The following is a 21,421-nucleotide window of genomic DNA, read 5'->3' on the forward strand; positions in this document are numbered from 1 at the left end:
GGATGTAGATACTTTTTCTATATTTAAGGCAGTCGCAAAAGAAATTCTTTGAAATATTTTCTTTTGCGAAATAAAACAAGTCATACCATAGTAATAAGGTAAATTAAAGGGTAATTTATCTGTCCATAGAGTAAACTGTTAATTTTTTACAATTTTCAAGCACATTATGACTACTAGACCACTGAAAACCGTTGGTAAAAAAGTCAAAAGTTCTTATTTCAGCAAGTAAACGTTCTAATTTGTGCAATATTAACCAAATTGCACAAGCACCCATAAAATAAATAATATCAAAACTGAATATCAAACTATCAAAACGGCTGATCCATACAAAACCTAAACCGATGATGAATTCCAACGGAAATTCAGTTCAATGAACCTCATGATATCATACTCATAGTTTTAAGCAGAAAAACAATATGACTAGCCAAACAGTTATTCGTACTAAGATTATCATCAGACTATAGTTCCGGATCAATTTAATACACGTCATTGTGAAGCCTTGGACAATACGTTGAATTTAGAAGGTAGGTATTGCAAAAAACGTGTTGTACGACAGTGCAAAAAGCATGTTTTTTATTATTTGTTTTGTTTGAATGGATTAAATGTATATCTCTATTGTTGTCTAGGATGATTGTGCTAATCATGCCTGTCTGGAAGTTTAGAGATATCCATTATTTTTTACTTTTGCGGTAAAGCTACCATAAGCGGATTCGTAATGTAATTTTGGAATACTAGGTGTTTTCTACGAAACTCTTTCCCACGTGTCTTTTCTCACATTTAAGTGGGTTTGGTAGTTTTGGCCTAAAAAATAGACAGAGAGACAGACTTACTTTCCCATCCAAAACATAAGTAGGTACCTAATGATTAAGAAGTCCGCAAAAAATCCTTTTAAAGTCTTGACGTTGATTATCATCAAGTCAGAAACCAGTTCTATGATTGACATCTAACTGATTAAAAACGTGTCGTGTTTTGATATCGTTAATGTCCTCAGTCGTTCGTCTATTGTTTCAACTTTTTGTGGCACGTACAACAATAACCAAATTATTACACACTCGTAACTTTTGCGTAGAAACATGAGAGACTCTCAAAATTAAAAACAACTTTAATATGACTGCCACCGACAAATGTACAAACTTTTGACATCAGAACAATATAACTTTGAACGACTAATTTTCTTTAGCAATGACTGCTTCGTCTTTTATTGCGAATACTAAATTCTATTACAATCAGTAGACACTGGAGAATTTTCGCGAAACACCATTAACAAGTTTTTGAAACGATAAAATTAAAATGTCTCAAAAGTTTTTCGGGTCACGGTATTCAGAAAGTTGACGGGCTACGTCAAACTCGATTTTCGGTTTTTTCGCCGACTTCGAAATTGTCCGCGGTATTCTAATGTAATTAACATTGAAATAAAACTTGACTCTGTTCTAGTACGTTTGAGAACTAAACTTTATCATGTTTCGAAATATAAATCAAACTTTGAATGTTTTCATTAAATTATTGTTGAAACTTATTCAAAGTGTTTTCTTAGAAAATTATACCTTCTTAGAGAAACTTCAATTTTAACATTTAAAAGGTTTGCAATAATTTTAATATTTATTATGCTTTATATGTATGTCAACATAGTGACTGGCTTTTGGAAAAAGTATTATCTACGTTAAAAAATCCACGATTAAGCTCATTTTTGTCGAGCAAATTCAACGAAATACTAGAATGTTAAACGTTCTATCTATCAATATCAGCACCTATCCCAAATACGACCTTACAAAAAAAATATTCACCAAAAATATACAAAAAGAAGAAACATGTACCCTCAAAAATGTATAACTTTCCTGGTCGGTAAATACCCTAGTGATTTACTTGAACAATTTGCATACATATCACATTGCTACCATTTCAAACGCTCAAGTATATACTTGGACCTCATAATATATTAGACCGAGTGGCCTCCAGGATACCTTATTTATTATACTTATATTTTCCTTTGTACGTTATATAAACTAAGTATTTGTGCGTACAGTTTCCTGTTTTTTGTTTACCCTACCCTCTTTTAGTTGATTCAATTATATTGCGAGATCAAACAAAGGATCTACCTGTACATAAATAATTATTATTTTCTTCCATTTTTGTGTACTGTAAGAGAAAAAATAACTATCAATGTTTCTGTTTTTTGGTACCAATTAGTTCCGGCTTAACGACAAATCCACGTCAATTCTAACAGTTGACATAGTACTTTGTAAAAAACTATCTCTGTTCTATCTATTTATACCTTTTTATGTACATATTTACATGACGTAAAAATAAACTTATTTATACATATACACAACTAAAAACAATTATAAAATGATTGTTAAGATTTTTAAATTAAATCTCTGTTTAGATTTTTCGTCCAAAAATAGATCGCTATAGAATTCCAATACAATAGATTTATACGCCCAATACATAGCAAGTGTGGGCACAAGGGCATCATCTAAATACACCGTTAACGCATAAATCTCTACATAATAAAGACAGTCAATAAACAAGAAAAATGTAGATACATGTAGGCGACAAGCGGGTAAGTAGACAGACCCACCCACACAAGATTATCTATTGTGTTACAAGTGTTTATATAATACTGATATTCTCCTAATATTTCCGCGTTGGTAACAAAGAACCTATCTCTAACATCTAATCGGATTAGAACTATATCAAATTGCCCAAATGTATGACAAATAAAGGGTCATTTGGAAATGTGAAATTTTCTCGTCGATAAATGTGGGAGTAGCGTTATACCAGTTACATAAAAGTATTTTTATTGTATTGTATGGTTTAGAAATATTTTATGTCCTTCAAATTTACCATAGCGTTAATGCTAAACACAAAATGAGCATTAAAATTACGTTCCTATTGAAATAAAACCTAGGTGAATCTATTTACTTTAGACACTGCAGCCTTCACGGTTATTTTGGTCAACTATTCAAATTTTAACATCGTAAAACGACAAAATTAATCCACAATTTTTAATACTCTTGCTGTGTGTTTGCTGTGCAGTGCAGTGCTTCGCTTACAAAATATACAAAAAACATCATCTAAAACTTTTGAAAAATTCACATATTTGGAAAATTTATAACGGGCTACCGGATATTGGTAGTCGACGCACCCTTTCGCAACCCGAGGGTACATTATAATTATTTTAAAATCCCCCTAGACTATTCCGTAACTCAATTTCTTTGTGACAAAAGGTCTGAAACAGTAGCTTTGGCCAGCGGTTTCATCTCTGTCCCTAGAGAAATATTTCCCGCACTTGGACAAAATTACTTTCTCGATAACTAGGATAACACAGAATTTTTCAAATACGGTTTAGTAGTTAATGAGATTAGCACGTTGTAACAAACAAAACCTTCAGCTTTATAATACATATTAAGTATAGGTTTTTGTGTTTTAATTAATAAACATAGTGTTATCCATTATTCAGTATTTTATTAACTTAATTTTGAAAAGAATATAAGAAAATAGTCGCGTAGTCATCACGACTACCAGGATCAGTTTTAGAATTTTTGTTGATAGTCTTTTAAATTCGACGAAAATTCTTAATCAATGCCTAACAATGTCCCAAAAAACAATGCGTGAAAAATCTCATACTAATAATTAAATTACAAAATGCAGTAGGAACAAGCCGTTCGTGCTATAAATAACCTATGGGCGAGTACTAGGAGCACAGAAACGTAAGTTGGTGGGTAATTTTCTTCACTGTTCATTTCCTCTGTGCGGTGGATGAGAGGGGCCACACGGGGCCATTTTGTGATTTATATCGAGTGTTGTTAGTTTGCTAAATTGGTAGGTGCTGTGTTTTGAATGGCATATCGAATAAACTGAAGGATTAAGGTGGCTAATTAAGTGTATCGTGTTATAAATTTTCCTGTAGGTATTTTATTCATATATTTTTTGACAATTTATTTATGCAAAGACTAAATGCAAAAAAATTACAAAAAAAAAAAAACACCGAATCAAGTGAAACTAGAAGAAATAGAGAGATGTTATTTTGCACTATTAATCAAATAGTGCAAAAGAACATCTCTCTATTTCTTAATTTACTCATTAATGTAACAAAATCAAATCAAAACTGAACTTGAAAAAATCTAAAGGAAAAAAAAGTGTCAACCAAAAAATGTTTCCATAAAAGAAAACCAGCCGTGAATAGAAATAACCTTTAATAAAAATAAGTTTTAATATAAAGTAAACGGGAATGTAAATATGGGTAACGATCGAACTCAAACGTGACCTGGTTGCGCGAAACCACAGATTTCGGTTACATTTACCAATATCCGGCTTATATTACATTTAAATTATTCTATCTTATCTTACGAGTTCTTATCGGCGATGTTTTTATACTTCGTTTTATTTTTATGTACGTTTTTCGATGAAAGAAAAACAATCGGTTTAAGATGGGATGAGAGAGAACGGATGGAAGAGGTGACGTGCTCGAGTGAGTGCAGTCATGTTTTTTAAACATTCTGTGTGCAGAATATATGATTAGGATAGAAGGGATACCGACACTATTACTGGGGGATGAAATTGCATTCTATTTCTCGAGTGGTTAATAAGTTTGAAGGAGTTTTTGAAAGATAATCTAAGTGGCTTTCTATGCAACCAATCTATTATGAGTGTGTGTTATGTCTCCGCATGATTACCTACTGTTCTATTATTTACATAATATAATAATTAGTCTAAAAGCACACGATGTTTACGTTTTGCAGAGGATCTTGATCCATTGAACTGCCTGAATTCAAAAATAGATACTTTGTTCATAAAAATCAATCCCAAAAACTTCAAAACCACATTTGTACTTTCCCATCAAAGAAAAGAAACTTCAGATTTTTAACACATCATACCCGCATTTATTAAATGAAATAAAGGCCACATTTCTAGCGGGTAGTGTGTTTCAGCGCTGAATACTCGAAGTAGGTCAACAACCGGGTGCTTACACGAAAAGTTTTCACTTCATTGACGACATGCTGAATCAAGTCTTGAGTGTTTTGATTTGCATAGTATCGTGGGAATTGTGAGGGAAGTTCGCATGTGATAAACTTGAGATAGTTATTTAGTTTGCTTATTTATTTTTCTTACTAGCAGCTGTTCTCCATGGTTCCACTCGCGTCCTGAGAGAACTACTTCCCTCACGTTTTTTAGGTGTGTGAACCTGCTAAATATTTTAATTGCTCAAATTGTTACGGGCTTCAACCTAGTGATGTAACCCACGTATATTTCCTCAGTTGCGTAGGATGGGTGCAGTATTTCTTTCTAACTTTTTAAGTCCTTGACAGATTCTAAAAACCTTTAAAATTCAATAAATTAAATATATTATCTTTGGAAAATTTTAATTCTGTAACTATTAGCATTTTTACTCAATATTTTCGTTAGGAAATTGTCCAAGTTACCTTTAGACACAAATTCCCTAGATGTTACGATACTAAGTCAAAAATTCTATCATGAAAAGAAAATCCTCTAGAGATTTTTAACACACAAACATTAAAGAAAGAACAAAGAAAAAAATTGAATTTGTTCGCTCGGTTTTTGCTTTTATCTCAAAGATTATTTAATAAAATTAAATTATAAATTTAAAAAAACCCCCGACCCAAAAAAAAGCACGCAATTATTATGACAAAAGGTTAAAAACGCTAAACCCTATAAAAATAAAAAAATAACTTTATCACTACGTAAGTACCAAGTAAAGCATGTCAGACTAAACTAAATTTTGTCGTGTCGGGGGACCGCTCTAATTTATTAGCCTAACGTTAGAAGTAATTATATACTACTACATTACATATAACTTTTTATACAATTTTGTTTAGATACGTGTTTTTTTTTATACGAATGTTGTAATTAGGTAGGTATCATTTGATTTATGTAAGTATTTTTAAAGGTAAAAAGCGGTCCCCCGACACGTCAAAATTTAGTTTAGTCTGACATGCTTTAGTTGGTACTTACGTAGTGATAAAGTTATTTTTTGATTTTTATAGGGTTTAGCGTTTTTAACCTTTTGTCATAATAATTGCGTGCTTTTTTTTGGGTCGGGGGTTTTTTTAAATTTATAATTTAATTTTATTTCATGCTTTTTGAAGGAGCTCCTTAATTTTTCCTTCTTTCATTTAATTTCTTTTATTTTAAGATGGGGTCGCTGTATGCGATCTCGGCCAAAAGAAGCTGTTTAACAATCCTCATGACAAACCAGCTCTGGGAGAATTGCACAGACAACAAAGATTAACCTTTGGTCATTCTAGATTTTCAGCAAAAATATAAATCGGTTTATCCGTTTCATTCCGGCATTCCAGGGTTTCATCCGCCACATCCCATTTCCAGCATCAGGTTCTCGTCAATCAGAAACATGAAGAGAACTCGTCAAGACAAATTCAACGAGCCCAAACTCGATGGGTTTACTAAACGGCAGTTCAGGGTTACATCTCCTATCTTCGTGTCCTAACAGCAGACCAGCTCAGTGGTTCCAGAAGACATTAGTATTTCAAATTTCAGATCCCACATATGTTTGCAAGTAAACTGAGCGTGTAACATTCCTATCACACCTAACAAACGAGCTGATGACCTTGAAGACCTGAACCGATTTCCACCAAACATAGCTAAGAACACTCCCGAATGACATTCCTTTCAAACAAAAAAAACCGCATTACAATCGGATCATCCGTTTGGGAGCTACGATGCCACATACACACACACACACACACACACACACACACACAGACACGTCAAACTTATAACACCCCGTCGTTTTTGCGTCGGGGGTTAAAAACTAGCCATTGTGTTATCAAACGATGTTCAAAAAGTTAGAAAATACTCAGTTTATGTCTATGTTTAATTGCTTCTAGAATGATTATTTAGTTCATTTATTATTATCTTTTAAATATTTAGTCTGAATGCTTAAATCTACGGAACAACTGGACCGATTTAAACAATTCTTTCAGTCTTATATCTTTCATTAAATGCTGCTTGTGGGCGCCTGGATAAGTCGTCATGAAAAACGGGTGTAACTGCTGAAAGAAAGCAGTTTTTTAATTGCTTAAAAATGCTATCTTATAACAAGGTAGACGGAATTCTAATAAATATTTAACGTCACAAAAAGGAAAAATCCGTCCAGTCACTATCAAAGTTAGACTTAACATTTGAACACAATAGGCATGATGACAGTAATCAAAAATCATTAAAATAATATATTTATTAAATTAAACTTGAAGCTTGGAATATAAAACGCGCATTGTTTTCTTTATTAATAATGTGATTAATATGTATTTTTATAAAATAAAATTACGAAATAACGCAATCCGCCATGATATCTTGAACACCAATCAGAGCTCGTGACGTCATCTCTGAAAACAACTCGCGCGAAAGCGCGCGAACGTCACATTTCGTTATTGTGAACTTCCACTGCGATCTTTGTTTTTAATTAATTAATTGTTTATAACACGAGTTATGGAGCCCGGATTTATCAAGGCAAACAGCGCTAATTTGCCTAGAATTGATATCATAATGCTGGGAGAGTTTTTCGCATCAAATAAAGATTTTTGTTCAGCTGAATTTAGAAATGTTAAAAGTTCCATGTAAGTGTACTAGTTTAATTAAAAAAACTTCCATGTAAGTATATTAGTTTAATTAAAAAAACTTCTATGTTAAAACTAATATTTAGTTTAATTAAAAACAATTTTAGTTATAAATAATTCCTTAAAATTACTTTTGACAATGTATTTGTTATCAGGTGTAAATTTTAATGAAATCTATTATCATGGTTCTACCCTTTATTTATAAATTGATTTTTCTTTTAGGTCCTCCAGGCCATCCTACGGTGATGACGCTGTGAGTTACGTACAGCTGAAACGCGACGGCGATTTGTGTGTGGTAAAATGTAAAGTCTGCCCAGAACACAAAGTCCACGCAAAATTGTATGGAGTAACTTTAATAGTAGATGAACAGGAAGAGGCCGTGAAGTCTGTAGCATGTAATCATTGTGTGGCTTCCCAAGGAGGCTGTAAACACGGCATAGCCTTTCTAATGTGGGTCCATCGTCAGAGTGAGGAGCCATCCTGCACATCCATACAGTGCTATTGGATGAAATCGCGACTATCGAGGGTTGGTTCCACCACTAAATTTATAACAGCCAAAGAGTTATCCAATGGCAGACCCAGTGTGCCATCAGATGAAGATAGATGTATTTAAAAAGTTTTTAGAGGAAGGGAGAAAAAGAAAACTTAGCAACTGCGAGTTACTTAAATATCAATCTGACTATGTGTTTGACCAAAAAGAAAGTTTGTCTATGCACAAGTTAGTGCTGAAATATAAAGAAGCATCTTGTGATAAATTTTTGGAAAAGGTTACATTGACCGATGCTGATATTGATAGCATTGAGAAAGAAACTAAAAGGCAACATGAAAGCATCCTTTGGCATGAGTTAAGATATGGCAGGGTAACAGCTTCAAGAGCATTTGAGTTTAGTCGTTGCAAAACCAGTGATGGCACTCTTATCTCATTAATAATGGGTGGGAAACTCCCTGACACATCAGCCATAAAGCGTGGTAGAATATTGGAAGATGAAGTAAGGAAAACAGTAAGTACCAAACTGGGAAAAAAAATTAAGCACTGTGGATTAATGTTGTCTAAGAACTATCCTATGATAGCAGGATCACCTGATGGTATCTGTGAAGACAGTATTATTGAAATTAAATATCCCATGAGTGCTAAAACGTTTAAAAAATATATAGTCAATGGTAAACCAACAATTAAGTTTTATGTGCAGATGCAGCTCCAAATGTACCTTACAGGACTTAAAAAAGGCTACTTTTGTGTGGCTGATAGCAGCTACAGTGCAAATAAAAATGTAGAAATAATATGTGTTTCATATGATGAAAAGTATGTATTAAATTTTCTAGATGTTATATTCTCTTTATGGAAAGAAAATGTATATCCATTACTATACCAAAGTTCTTTGTAATATTTAAGTAAATAAAACACAACATTAAAACAAAAATAGTTTTATTTAATTAATGAATCCTGTAAGTTGATTAAAGAACAGGCAATGGTGATGACATCATCAAGTATTTTTACTAAATTATTATTAATACATGCATGTGGCTTTAACATATTAAATTCACGTAGGCGTCGAATCACTCTCTCCACATGTATTCTCAGACTAGCAATTTTTTTAGTTTCCCTTGCCTCATTTTTTGATAATTTAGACCCAGTTGTAACACTTCGAGGCCGTACTAACTGCACTCCCTGTTGTCGTAAATATGGTTCTACATGTTTAAATCCTCTATCGGCCATGACACACATACCAGGTTGCAGACACTTAATAAAATCACAAGATTCAACTAAACATGTATCTGTTATTCTTCCCCCATAACCTGGTGAAATATAATTTACTAACCATTAGGTGTACAGGACACAAGATATTTAATAGTATTAGCTTTTTTGTACTCTGACCATGAGAGTGATTGATTTAAAGCTTTTGAAGGCTTTTGCACCTGTATTTCTAGGCAGTCTTTGATGCAACTTACATTATGGTATTTGTGCCTAAAAGCCATAGGTAAATTTATTTTTGTTAAATGCTTATCTAATTTTACAAGAAAAGGACGCATTATACTAGCTATTAATGGTATACTCCTTAGAAATATTTTGCTAGCATATGTTGGATCCATTGAAAAATCATCAGCAAGCTCTCTGAATGGGTTATTCAATCTAATTTTTCTTAAACACATAAGTACATGGTTTACAGGAATATGTAATTTTTCTGCAATTAAATTTATTAAGTAGAAACAGTTTTTAGGAACTTCAATGTAAAAACGTGGATTATTTGTTATTTTTAATATTGTTAATTCCAGAATTTTTGAATTAACTTGTTTTTTATCTTCTTCAATCAATTCGCTGCAGTCTGAAGTAGATTTCATTTGTAGAGATATTGTTGACGGTGATGTATCTCTGTGCGTAACTGATGGTGTATAAGAAATATCACTATCAGATTCTTCATGTTTCTTGAGTAATTTCTGTACATTGGATATTGATGGTTTAGCAGCAATGTTACTTTTAATTTTAAATGGTGATGTAGACACAGATTGTCTTGAAGGTTTCAGAGGTGATGTCATTTGGTTTACTAAATTAGCTTTCGTTTGGATGGCTTTACTTCTAAACTTATATGTCATGTATACTTGAATTGATTTATCTACTGTCTTAAGTGTGTTTTCTTGTAAAATATTTCCAATGAATGCTTGTGAAGCTGAAAAAGAAAAAAAGTTTTGATACCTTTAAATACCTTATTCATGAAAAAAATCATTAAGATTTCAAGATAACTAGGTATACAGAGAGGTATATAAATATCTATATGCTATGTTCTTGTAGGTATATTTTAAAGGTCAAAACAATAACAACTCAAACAAATATCATATATGATTTTTATATCAATAGGCATAATATTAATAGGCATTATAAAATATTGTTATCAACATTATAAGTATTCAACATTATCAACAACAGTCTGTTAATGTCCCACTACAGGGCTAGAAAAAGGTAAAATCTTATATACCATCCCACTGTAGGGAAAAGGCCTCCTATGTATCAGAAATAAGCACCTGAAATGGTACCTACCTGAACTTCGACATGACATCTCTTCAAGTTTCATCTGTTTTGTACTTATTTCTTCTAAATCTTTCTGATATTCTTCTATCAAAGTCTTTCTTTGTTTTTTGACAATATATGGTCTTGGTGTAGCATCTGATGTTCGTTTTCTTCTATCTGGTTGACATTGAAATTTAGTGGGCATATACCCTGGTTTCATGCGAATCTGTGACACCGAGCCCATCACATGATATTCCATATAATTATCCATATCATTTGGTAACTGAAATTTGACGAAACTAGTGACACAAAGTTCATGAACATCCTAAAACAAATTCTAATAAAAAAGCATACTATTCAATCAATGAGTATATTATTGATAAAGAAATAACCTAAAGTTAAATAAAAAAGCAACATAAAAAGAAAAATAACTATAAAACGAATTTATGCTAAACTAAAATATACGTAAAATTATAATATAAACAAAGACTAATATACTACTACTACATAACATAAACGCCTTCCTCTCATCTAACTATTTTGCTGTGCCCATCAGGGTCCATAATTGTGACTTCCTCTATTATTTTATAATTTCCACCTAATGTACCTACATTATGGAATGCAATAAATGATATAATATGATATATGATATGAATAAAATGCGTAATATAACAGCAATGAGAGATGAAACCTAACCTCGAAATAGTTATTTACATTATAAACTATGCTAGAATCTAGAGAACTATGTAATAACTTACATCAAAGTCATCTTCACAAAAATAAAGTTGTACCCTGGGCAATATTGCTTTTGAATCTCGCCTTGCAAGTTTAAGCCACTTGTTTCGTATTTTTTTATTGTGAGGAACGTACACAAATAACTTATCAGGAGTTGTTTTGGATGTGTTCTTACACTGGGGGACCCCACAACACCTATGCACTTTCGAATTCATATTGAATAACACAAAAAACTTAATTATTGCACGAGCGTTGTTTACTTGCGTCTTGTAATTTCAGTCGTGACGTCACAAGTGACGACATGACACTGACAAGCGTTTTCGCGCCGGATTCAAAGTGGACAGAGAAAAATGCAATTATTTGATAAAAAAAACTTCGCATTTTCTTAAAATTAATAATTTTTCATATAAAATAGACGTATACCTACATCATACAAAGGAATTTAAAAATTTGTCATCATGCCTATTTTAAGTGGGCGGGTTTGCTCTAGTCTATTTTCTAAGAAGAGAACAGATATGAAAATAGACTAGAAAAATAGTCAAGTTTTTGTGGGCGTATGCCAAGGCAAGTCTGATATAGGTGATCTTCACACTGCCCCGCATCACGCTGCATCTTGCGTGTCGACGCACCTACGCGCGTTCCTGCGGGAGTGCAGATCTGCATCTACACGCGCGTAGGTGCGTTTTGTAGATTCACGCATGGCGGCTCTCATCGAGTTCCATTTTCAAATATACACGTCACGCCTATTCAAAATCACGCGCGGCACTGCGGGATTCAGTGTGCCATACCTTGCGTCTCGCCCCGCACCTACGGGCGGGGGTGCATGTTTCTCCGCGTGTATGCGCGTGATCCGCATGAACGCGCGTGGATGCATTTTCAGTGTGTTGGACTATGTGTGTTTTCCATACAAACGGAGATATTTACAAGCAACGGAAAAAAACGCATCCACGCGCTACGCTGCATCATGCGGGGCAGTGTGATAATCGCCATAGGTTCTTCGTTCTCATGAATAAAATCATTGTTGATAGTAAAAAGTTTATGTAGCATTTATAGACCAATCGATACTTCCAACCTTTATTCGATTTTTATAGTAGCCAGAGTAAATGAATCATTATTTTGGGAGTATTTTCGGTTTCGTATTAGATAATAAAGAAACTGTTCGTTATATACTGTAAGTATCATAGTGATCTCATGTCTATGATTGGCTAGTAGTCGAAAAACAAATGGCCCATAATCATCAGAACATTATAAATTTCGATCTTTATGTATTATCATAGCATTTGTTTGTTACACAAATTCTATATCTGAAACACATCAAACAGCATTTTACTGAAGTTAGCATGCCTACCAGCAATGTTCATGTTACTTTTTCACCAAAACTACTCCGTGACGGAATAACAAGGAATATTGCGTGTTGCCCAAGGCACCACAATTTGTGCGAGTAGAAGGAACGCGTGAGCAATTATAGACATTATAATTTGTACGTTTAGAAAGAGAATCGCGTGACGGGAAATGAGGAGAATTTTTTGAGGGCCCGTAATTATATTCAGATTTAGGATGTGGTTTATTGGATAACATCGAACGTAGGTCATGATTTTACGTTGTACTATATGTGTGTTACTGTTATATTGGGATGGAAAAATCCTAAAACGATATTTAGTAATCACAGTATACCATGGTAGGTAGGTACATAGGTACCGGACGGGTCGTTCAATTTTCCATGCAGTCATTATACATAGAAAAAATAATCATGAGGAAACCTCGTCTTAAAACTAAAGTCTAAAGTCGCCACTGCCTTGAGAAAGCGTGGCAATTAACACTCATTACGGTAGGATAACAAAAAGACTGTTGAGGATGGCCCAAACAAAGTTAAGGCATAAAGGAACTTATAGTCACGAAGGCATGAAATGACAGTTGCTTTAGAAATGGAAGATTCCATTTGCTCGAAGTTCCAAGAATGTAGGTTAAGTGTCACAATTTGAATCAGTGTGCAAGTCAATTATGTTGCCAGTGCAATCCTATTACGGAGTTACTGTAACTGAGGTTAGCAATTATTCTCTCTGCCATCTGTCGTCCACTGGTGAACTACTTGGTTAAACTGGTAGGGTATCAAATAGTTCAGCTTCTAAACTTTGTCTTGTTAGTTAAAGTTGTTTAGCCAATATTCGTGAAATATGGCAAAAATTTTCTATGACACAAAAAAAACTAAACCATAATAGGTTAATTTGCTTGGGAGCTCTGATTTTACAGGCAGACCAGTTAATTTTATGACACTCCTCTCTTTGGATCAAGATTTAAGATCAGTACTGCAGGGACCTGGAAACTATCTTCTACTTCAATTAAAAAATCCTGATGGCAGAACTGACAATCTTCTTTCTCCTGCCCTGTTCCCAAATATTACTTGGGGTCGGCGCAATATGTCATTTTCTTCCATTTTCCCCTGTCACTCGTCATACTGACACTCACTCCCTTCCTATTCATATCATCTTTCAGGCAATCCATCCATCTTTTCTTAGGTCTTCCTCTTCCTCTCCATCCATCTACATTCATACTTAGCACACACTTTGTTGCATGCGTATCATCCCTCCTCATTACATGTCCATACCACGACAATCTTCTACTTCTCATCTTTTCTGTAACTGGCGCTACTTTCAGACTTCCTCTAATGTAATCATTCCTCACTTTATCCATTCTTGTAACACCACACATCCATCTCAGCATTCTCATTTCTGTTACATGCACTCTCTTCTCGTCCGTCTTTTCAATGCCCAACACTCCGATCCATACAGGACGACAGGTCTAATGACGGATTTGTAAATTTTGCCCTTCAGTTTGAGGGGCATCCGCGGGTCACAAATAGCGCTAGTTACCTGATGGCAGAACTGACAATCACATGCATAAAACCTACTATTCGTTTTTAAAAGAATAATATTGAAATGTTTGTCCCTCTTTTGCACCAACATTAATTTAAACAGGAATAAGACCTCTACAGTACTAATTGTAACCTTTCTCCATCAGTGCCAACATCAGACGTTCAAGGAGTGTTGGGGAAGAAGGCGTCACTGCCGTGCGACATCCAGCCTCTTCACTCAGACGACGACGTGGTGATGGTGCTGTGGTTCAAGGAGTCGGATGGTGATCAGCCTTTGTACAGGTAAAAGGATTTTGTAATGGAATACCTAGGATATGATGTATGAAGATGAGAAGATACCAAAATAACTCTTGAATTAAAGATCAGTTAGTAGGTATAGGCAGAAGAAAATGGTTTATTTTTAAGCTACCTCAAAAGGTTCTCTTTTCAGATGAAGTTGTTTTACTCTAGCTTTAAGACGCATATTTCAGATTGTCTAAGTGGTAACCTTAATACCTAATTGTTAAAGGTGTGCCAAATATTTTGTCACTTTGTGGAAATTTAATGCAGTAGGTATATCGCTAGTTCCATTACTTTATGTAATAATAGCACATAAATGTCCTCGACCATAGTAAATGCCTTTCCTCTTTTAGATAAACAGCTCAGGCCATTAAGTTTGTTTCCTCGCGATGTTTTACTTGAATATTATTTTCATGATACAAAGGTTCCAGCAAAAATGTTTTTGGTTTGCTGCACAATCAGTTTATGATAGGAATCTATGAGAAAAATATTATTTTAGCATCATCGTCAGTTTTACAAATATTTTTGAAATATTACTGTTTGCTAGATCAATTAGACCAGAAGAAAAAATTTGGGTGTATTGTTTGTCACAGTATTAAAAGTGGCTCCAATCCCGCCTTTGGGTATATAGTCGATATTTATTTACTTCACCAATATAATCACTAACAAACATAATATTTTATTTATCATCAAGAAATATGGTACATTTAAATAAAAGCTACAAATATCAACACCGAGTCGAATAACGTTGAAGTAATTATATGTACAGCTGGCATAGAAAGCTGTTTATTTTAACAACAGGGAACACTTTGACTAATGGTCCTGTACGTACACAAATTAATATTGAAGTGATTAATATTACTAGTACCCTAAACATGCTATAGTACTTAAGTGGACCGAATGACCTAATTCTGGTAAGTAGGGAAGCATTGCTTGTTATTACGGTATATTTAGAAAGTACTCTTAGTTTATTATAATGAAGAGGACCTAAATGACTTTAGTACAAATGTTATTGGACCGATGTGAGCGTATTGCAATTTTTTGCGTTCGAATTACATTGCCTACTACCGACCTGCACTGGAATTATGCATTAAAATCTTCCTTGTGGATCTCTCTTCTTAATAGCGGAAACCGCATGAAAAAGCGTTGCGTAGTTTTGAAGATCTAATCATACATAAGGATAGACCAAACAGGGATTTGACGATATACTACGAAGTCATCGTACCTAACTTTCACTCTACACTATTACTCACAAAATCTTTACATTAAACCAATCTCACATTAATACAACCCTTCCCCAACAGCTACGACATCAGAGGCCGTTCCATCAACCAGCCGAAGCTGTGGTCTTCCCCCACGGTCTTCGGGAACCGCGCCTTCTTCCGCGGCAGCGCCACCCCAGCAGTCCTCATGGTGGACAATGTGATAGCCAGTGATGCTGGCGTGTATAGATGCAGGGTAGACTTCAAGAATTCGCCTACTAGGAACCTCAAAGTTAATTTTACTGTTATTAGTGAGTATTGAAAAATCCTTATTTTTTATTAACCGACTTCTTAAACAGGAGTAAGTTCTCAATAGGAATCTTTTTTTTAAGTAATATCAGTTCAATGTAATATCAGTCCAATTAAAGAGAACGTTGTGACGTATAAGGATCTTCAGGAATTAGTACTCGACAAGCAGAAATGAAAGGAGCTACACCGACAAGAGCTAGGCTCTGAAATAAAGAAAAAAAAGAGATTAATAAAGAAATAAGAGATAATAATAAAATATGATGATGGAAACCTATAGCACATAACAATTTTTATGTCCCGATATTTTGCATTATTCGAGCAAGATTGAGATAACCTCCTTTGTTTGTATCCAGTCTTGGTACATAAATGGGTCGATGAAGATTGTATGTAATGTAGTAAGCACTTACACCAAGGTACAGAAGATCTAAACCAAACGTTGCAAGATCTTTATGGCTATATCTAAGTTATTTCTTACAGTAGTCTTTCAATAGATGGGTATTGATAATGATAATAATGGTGTCTCTTTACCCACAGTCCCACCAAATCGTCCAACAATATTCGACGCAAAAAGAAGAGATAGAACGAAACTAGTGGAGCCTTACAACGAAGGCTCCAATGTCCTCCTCATTTGTGAAGTGGAAGGAGGTGAGTTAACATTTAGATTAATTATTAACTAATATAGAAAATATGGTTTTTCAGTTTCTGCGACCTGTTTGTGATTTTCAATATAGTATAGGTATGTAATATGTCGAGACTTAGCTGGGGCCCTCCCGTGCGACTACGACTCGACGACGACTACATTGTCTTTTAGAAAAATCTAACCCTAAAAAAATGTAGCTCAAGAATCACTTAGCCTTGAAAAGTAAAGTATCAAGAGACAAAACAGTTCTCCTTAGGACAAAAAAAGAAGTCAACATTAACAACAACAGTTTAAACCATTCACATAAAACTAAATTATCCAAGACGCACAGATCTCCTGAAATAGTAAACGTTTCAGAGGCTGTTTAATCTTGGTCTAACAAGAAGATACTGAAATTGTAGGAAATGAAACAAGCTGTGTTGCACGTGAACGCATTTAGTAAAGGAATTAACATTTGCAAACAGGATCCGGTTCTATAGGACAGATTTCATGAACGTTTATTTTCCGATACTATTTTAGGCGAAGTGACTCAAATAACACACTTAATGTTAAATACGTTTAAGTTAAACATGGTGTTAATAAATGATAGTGCTGTCTTACCTGTCGTTTCAAAATTGCTAGATGCTTAAATCATATTTAATCCTAGATATGAGTCTTAACGGCTATCCAACTCGACAGGTGTACTAATTTCATTTTTGCATTCAGTTTTTCGTAATTCGATAATTTATTGTCAAAAAAAACACTTCAAAGTAACAAAACAAGTGTCGATCAAAACCCCAAAAAATATACGAACCCCTCCAACAGCATTCAAAAAAACAAAAACAACACCCGCCCTAATCCTTAATGACCCAAATAATTGATAAAACAAAACGAATCTTTAAAGCCATCCGACCAATTAAGAGCCATAATTGTAACTTTCCGATGATAAATAATAAAACATTGTAAACCCATACAATTTGGGTTCGAATAGAACAATGGTACCGTAAATGATAAACACAGGACTCGTGGGCGTTAATGATGGGAAATATACGAGAATGGTTATGATGTTGTCGATAACGATAAATCTATTTTACAGGTTACGATTATCTATACTCGACATCAATTGGGTCAGGAATTCTGGGATGCATTTATTCCTACTGACGTTAATATTAATTGCGATGTTAATGATAGCGATTCCCAAATTGGTAATTTGGCATTTCGCTTATTTTAAAACTGTTGATATTCCTGGAAACCATGCTCGTGGTATATTTAATGCAGTCATTAAACACAGAATTAAAGAGAAAGCTTTTAATTCGAAATGTAAACTAGTTGCTTTTTTATATCTAAAGTTGCAATTCAGAAAGTCTGATCATTCTTTTAATCCAGATTTATTTTGTAGACAGTGAATGTTCAAATATTTTCCAAGACAAATAGCCATCTTAATTCTGAAATTACTTTAGCATATTTCACTTCTTCGTGAAAGCCTAGTTGTGTCAGAAAGAAAAATGAAGTCATTTAAACCCCGTTATGATTGGAGCGACAATTTGTCAATAAGAATAATGACGGTCACCACCAACTTCAGATATTTATCGACAAATTAATGTATCTATTTCGACACTTTATCGATTTTCTTGTGAACTGTGATTTTGTTGATAAATGATTCATGTTTTGGATTTTTTTATTGTAATTATTCGTCTGGAAATAGACCATACACGGTCTTGAAGATCTTTATCAACAAATTTTTGGGACTTAACATCATAATAACGTTTGTGCTTGATTATTGATACATTTTCTTTATTTCTATAGGTAAACCAAGGCCACGGGTAACGTGGTACTTAGAAAATGTGGTGATAGATGATTCCTTCGATCAGCGTCCTGACGGCGTGACGGTGAACACGCTGACCTTCCCCAACGTGGGGCGACAGCATCTGAACGCCAGGCTCGTCTGCCAGGCCTCCAATACCAACTTAGCGCAGCCGGAGACCAAAGTCTTAATATTAGATATTAATTGTAAGTATTTTTTGGTTCTATCTTTGTAACACGTCCTGTTGAGGAGTAATGTCATAAATGGGCAAGTTCTAGTTTGTAGCGCGTTTGTGGTAAAATGGACCGAATTGAATGAAAGAGTCAGAAACAGCTTACAACACCTATGACAATAATGTAATGCACAAAAATATATGGGAAAAAACAGTTATGTAGAATGAACGTGAAATTGTACGCGTCCCTGTGAGAGACAGAACGCAAAAGTTGAAAATATGAAATGAAAAATACATTGTATTTTTTGAGTTTTGTTACAAAAATATTCTAATCCAAACATTATTGCCCAAAGCCAAAATTGATTTAGTTTTTTCTGTTTCAATAAACTATAAATATTTTATGTATTCTAACGCTTCCAAATGCATGTCAATTTGTATATGAATATTTGACATAGCATATTTTCGGAAAATTGTACGGTATTTAGCCTATTTTGAATAGCAAAACTGTATTTGAATGGTAAAATGGGGTCTAATATTTGATTTTGTTTCACAGTGAAGCCAATTACGGTGAATATATTGACTAAGGAGAAGCAGGTATCAGCAGATAAAAGGTACGAAGTGGAATGTAAGACTACAGGTTCGAGACCTGAGGCTTACGTCACGTGGTGGAAGAATAACAGACAATTGAAGAGGATGGCGAAAAATGTAAGTTTATAGAGTAAATTAGAAATATTTCAATTTTTAGTGTTCTTTGTAACTACCGTAGATGACCGTAGATGATTCAATATGTGCCGTATTTTAACTCACTATCATGATTGGGATTAAAGTCACAATTTATATTTCTGTCAAAGTATCTGTTAATTATATTCCCAAGTTGGCAAAATTCCCAGACAAAAACAACAAATTCCTCTAAAATCAACCTCCCAACAACGTTCAAAACCCCTCATTCCTTCACAAGCAAACCAATCTCAACACCAAACAAGCAAAGCATACAATATCAAATGCAATTTAACGTAAAGCGCATCTTTCCAGTTTTCCGAGAACAACGAAACACTGAGCGTGTTGAGCTTAGTGCCAAGCGTCGAGGATGATGGCAAATATTTGACGTGCCGAGCTGAAAACAAACATATACAGGACTCCGCGATTGAGGACAAATGGAGGCTCAATGTTCACTGTGAGTATTGAACGGTCCAAGCTTTGATTGGGGAGATGGATGGCTTCTAAGTGACGTAGTTGTTGAGAGATCGAATGGATATCTTGGGAGGATTGGATTGGGGGGAATGTTGACAACAATATCTTAGTGGAAGTTTAGATAACTAGTATTTAAAGACAGATCATAGTATTTTTTTTTCCTCTTCAACACTGTAATGTAAGCCTGAAGGCATTTTTATCTTTGGTTTTAGATGTGATAAATGTCGATAAGATAGGATCATTCACTAAATTGGCTTCTTTTACCTTTATCATATCTGATGTGTTAAAGTTCTTCAAAAGTGTTAAAATTACATAACAAGGTACACTAAACTAAAACAACACAAAACTTTAATATCCCAATATTAGGTGTAATAACTTGCGCAACATAAATTTTCTCATTTATTTTCCAGTAAGAAACTTTACAAATATCTTCAAGCTAAGGAACTTCGTAGTTTAATGAAAAAACTAATTCTAAACTAAATATCTCTGAAAGTGGTGTTTGAACACGTGTCTCTTCTGTATTAACAAGTTGGTTATTTCAAGTCATGACGCTAATTCTGATATCAACTTCTGATTGGATAACTTCGAAGCAAGTTTCTTTGTTAAAACATTGTTTTTCTTTCACATCGATTCTCTCGATAACATTAGTATACGAGTGTGGAGTTGAAAGATGTTTTGAAATTGCTCAGCTATTACCGTTTGATCGAATTCATGTTGTTCTAGTAATATTACATTACTCACAGTTTGTCTTCGTGACTCCTTGAAATTGTGGATTGAAGTGTTGGAATAATGTCTGGGTTTTTATAGTGTTTTGTTTTTTTAGCAGAAAATGTATTGCATATTTTTATGAAATTGAGTTCGTTTTTAAAAGATCTTTACCCAGTAACTTTTAATGTTAAGTTAACTAGGTATAGGTATCATTGTATCACAGCAGCGACACAGATTATTGAATCTGCTGCTAGGTTGTGTTGTGGGTTCAACTTGAATTGTCCTAGTGTTTTTAAAAGAGTATGTGAAGTGTGGTGGTATGTTATAAATCCAGTTTTTTTAAGAAAATATATAGGTGTAAAATTGAAAATAAATAACTTTGCAGTGTAGGTCTGAAAACTTACGACACTAGGTAGGTAATTCCTAATTAACAACTGTCAAAATCCCAAAACAAACGATCAAAATGTGTCAAAAACTCAAAAACTTAGGATTTAAATTCTGGACATCCATTTACAACAGTAGCTCTAATTACCTGTGCTTATAATCTTGCTAACTAATCGTTCTGTTCACAGATGTCCCCATAGTGGACCTGAAGATGGGTTCGAACCTAAACCCTGATGAGATTAAGGAAGGCGACGACGTCTACTTCGAGTGCACTGTCAAGGCTAATCCCAAGACGCATCGCCTGGTCTGGTTTCATGATGTGAGTAGCCATTGGAACTTCTATTGTGGATTTAATGTTTAGAATATCTAGTGAATCAGATTTTAGGGTATTAACGATAGTAAGGTCACTGTCAGTTTGCGTACCAACAGTATATAGAGGCATAACATGTGTAGGTAAGCATACGTATGTGTACTCTGTGGTTTTTAAGAGAAATTATGTGAAACAAGTAAAGTATAATAAGGATTTGACGATTAGCTTCTCTGGTGC

General features: G+C 34.2%; 1 protein-coding gene and 2 pseudogenes across 1 annotated transcript in view; 2 read left to right on the forward strand and 1 right to left on the reverse strand.

Annotated features, from left to right (window-relative positions):
- LOC124640026 (nephrin-like) overlaps positions 1–21,421 on the forward strand; it is a 281,934-nt gene that overhangs the window by 228,022 nt on the left and 32,491 nt on the right. Inside the window, exons 5-11 of the mRNA XM_047177607.1 lie at positions 14,353–14,488; positions 15,790–15,998; positions 16,531–16,641; positions 18,422–18,625; positions 19,145–19,296; positions 19,624–19,765; positions 21,063–21,193. Coding sequence (XP_047033563.1) covers positions 14,353–14,488; positions 15,790–15,998; positions 16,531–16,641; positions 18,422–18,625; positions 19,145–19,296; positions 19,624–19,765; positions 21,063–21,193 — 1,085 coding nt within the window. The remainder of the gene's footprint in view (positions 1–14,352; positions 14,489–15,789; positions 15,999–16,530; positions 16,642–18,421; positions 18,626–19,144; positions 19,297–19,623; positions 19,766–21,062; positions 21,194–21,421) is intronic.
- On the forward strand, positions 7,468–8,980 carry LOC124640029 (annotated as a pseudogene).
- On the reverse strand, positions 9,022–11,549 carry LOC124640028 (annotated as a pseudogene).

This window comes from Helicoverpa zea, chromosome 20, assembly GCF_022581195.2.
Source record: "Helicoverpa zea isolate HzStark_Cry1AcR chromosome 20, ilHelZeax1.1, whole genome shotgun sequence".
NCBI classification, from domain to species: domain Eukaryota; kingdom Metazoa; phylum Arthropoda; class Insecta; order Lepidoptera; family Noctuidae; genus Helicoverpa; species Helicoverpa zea.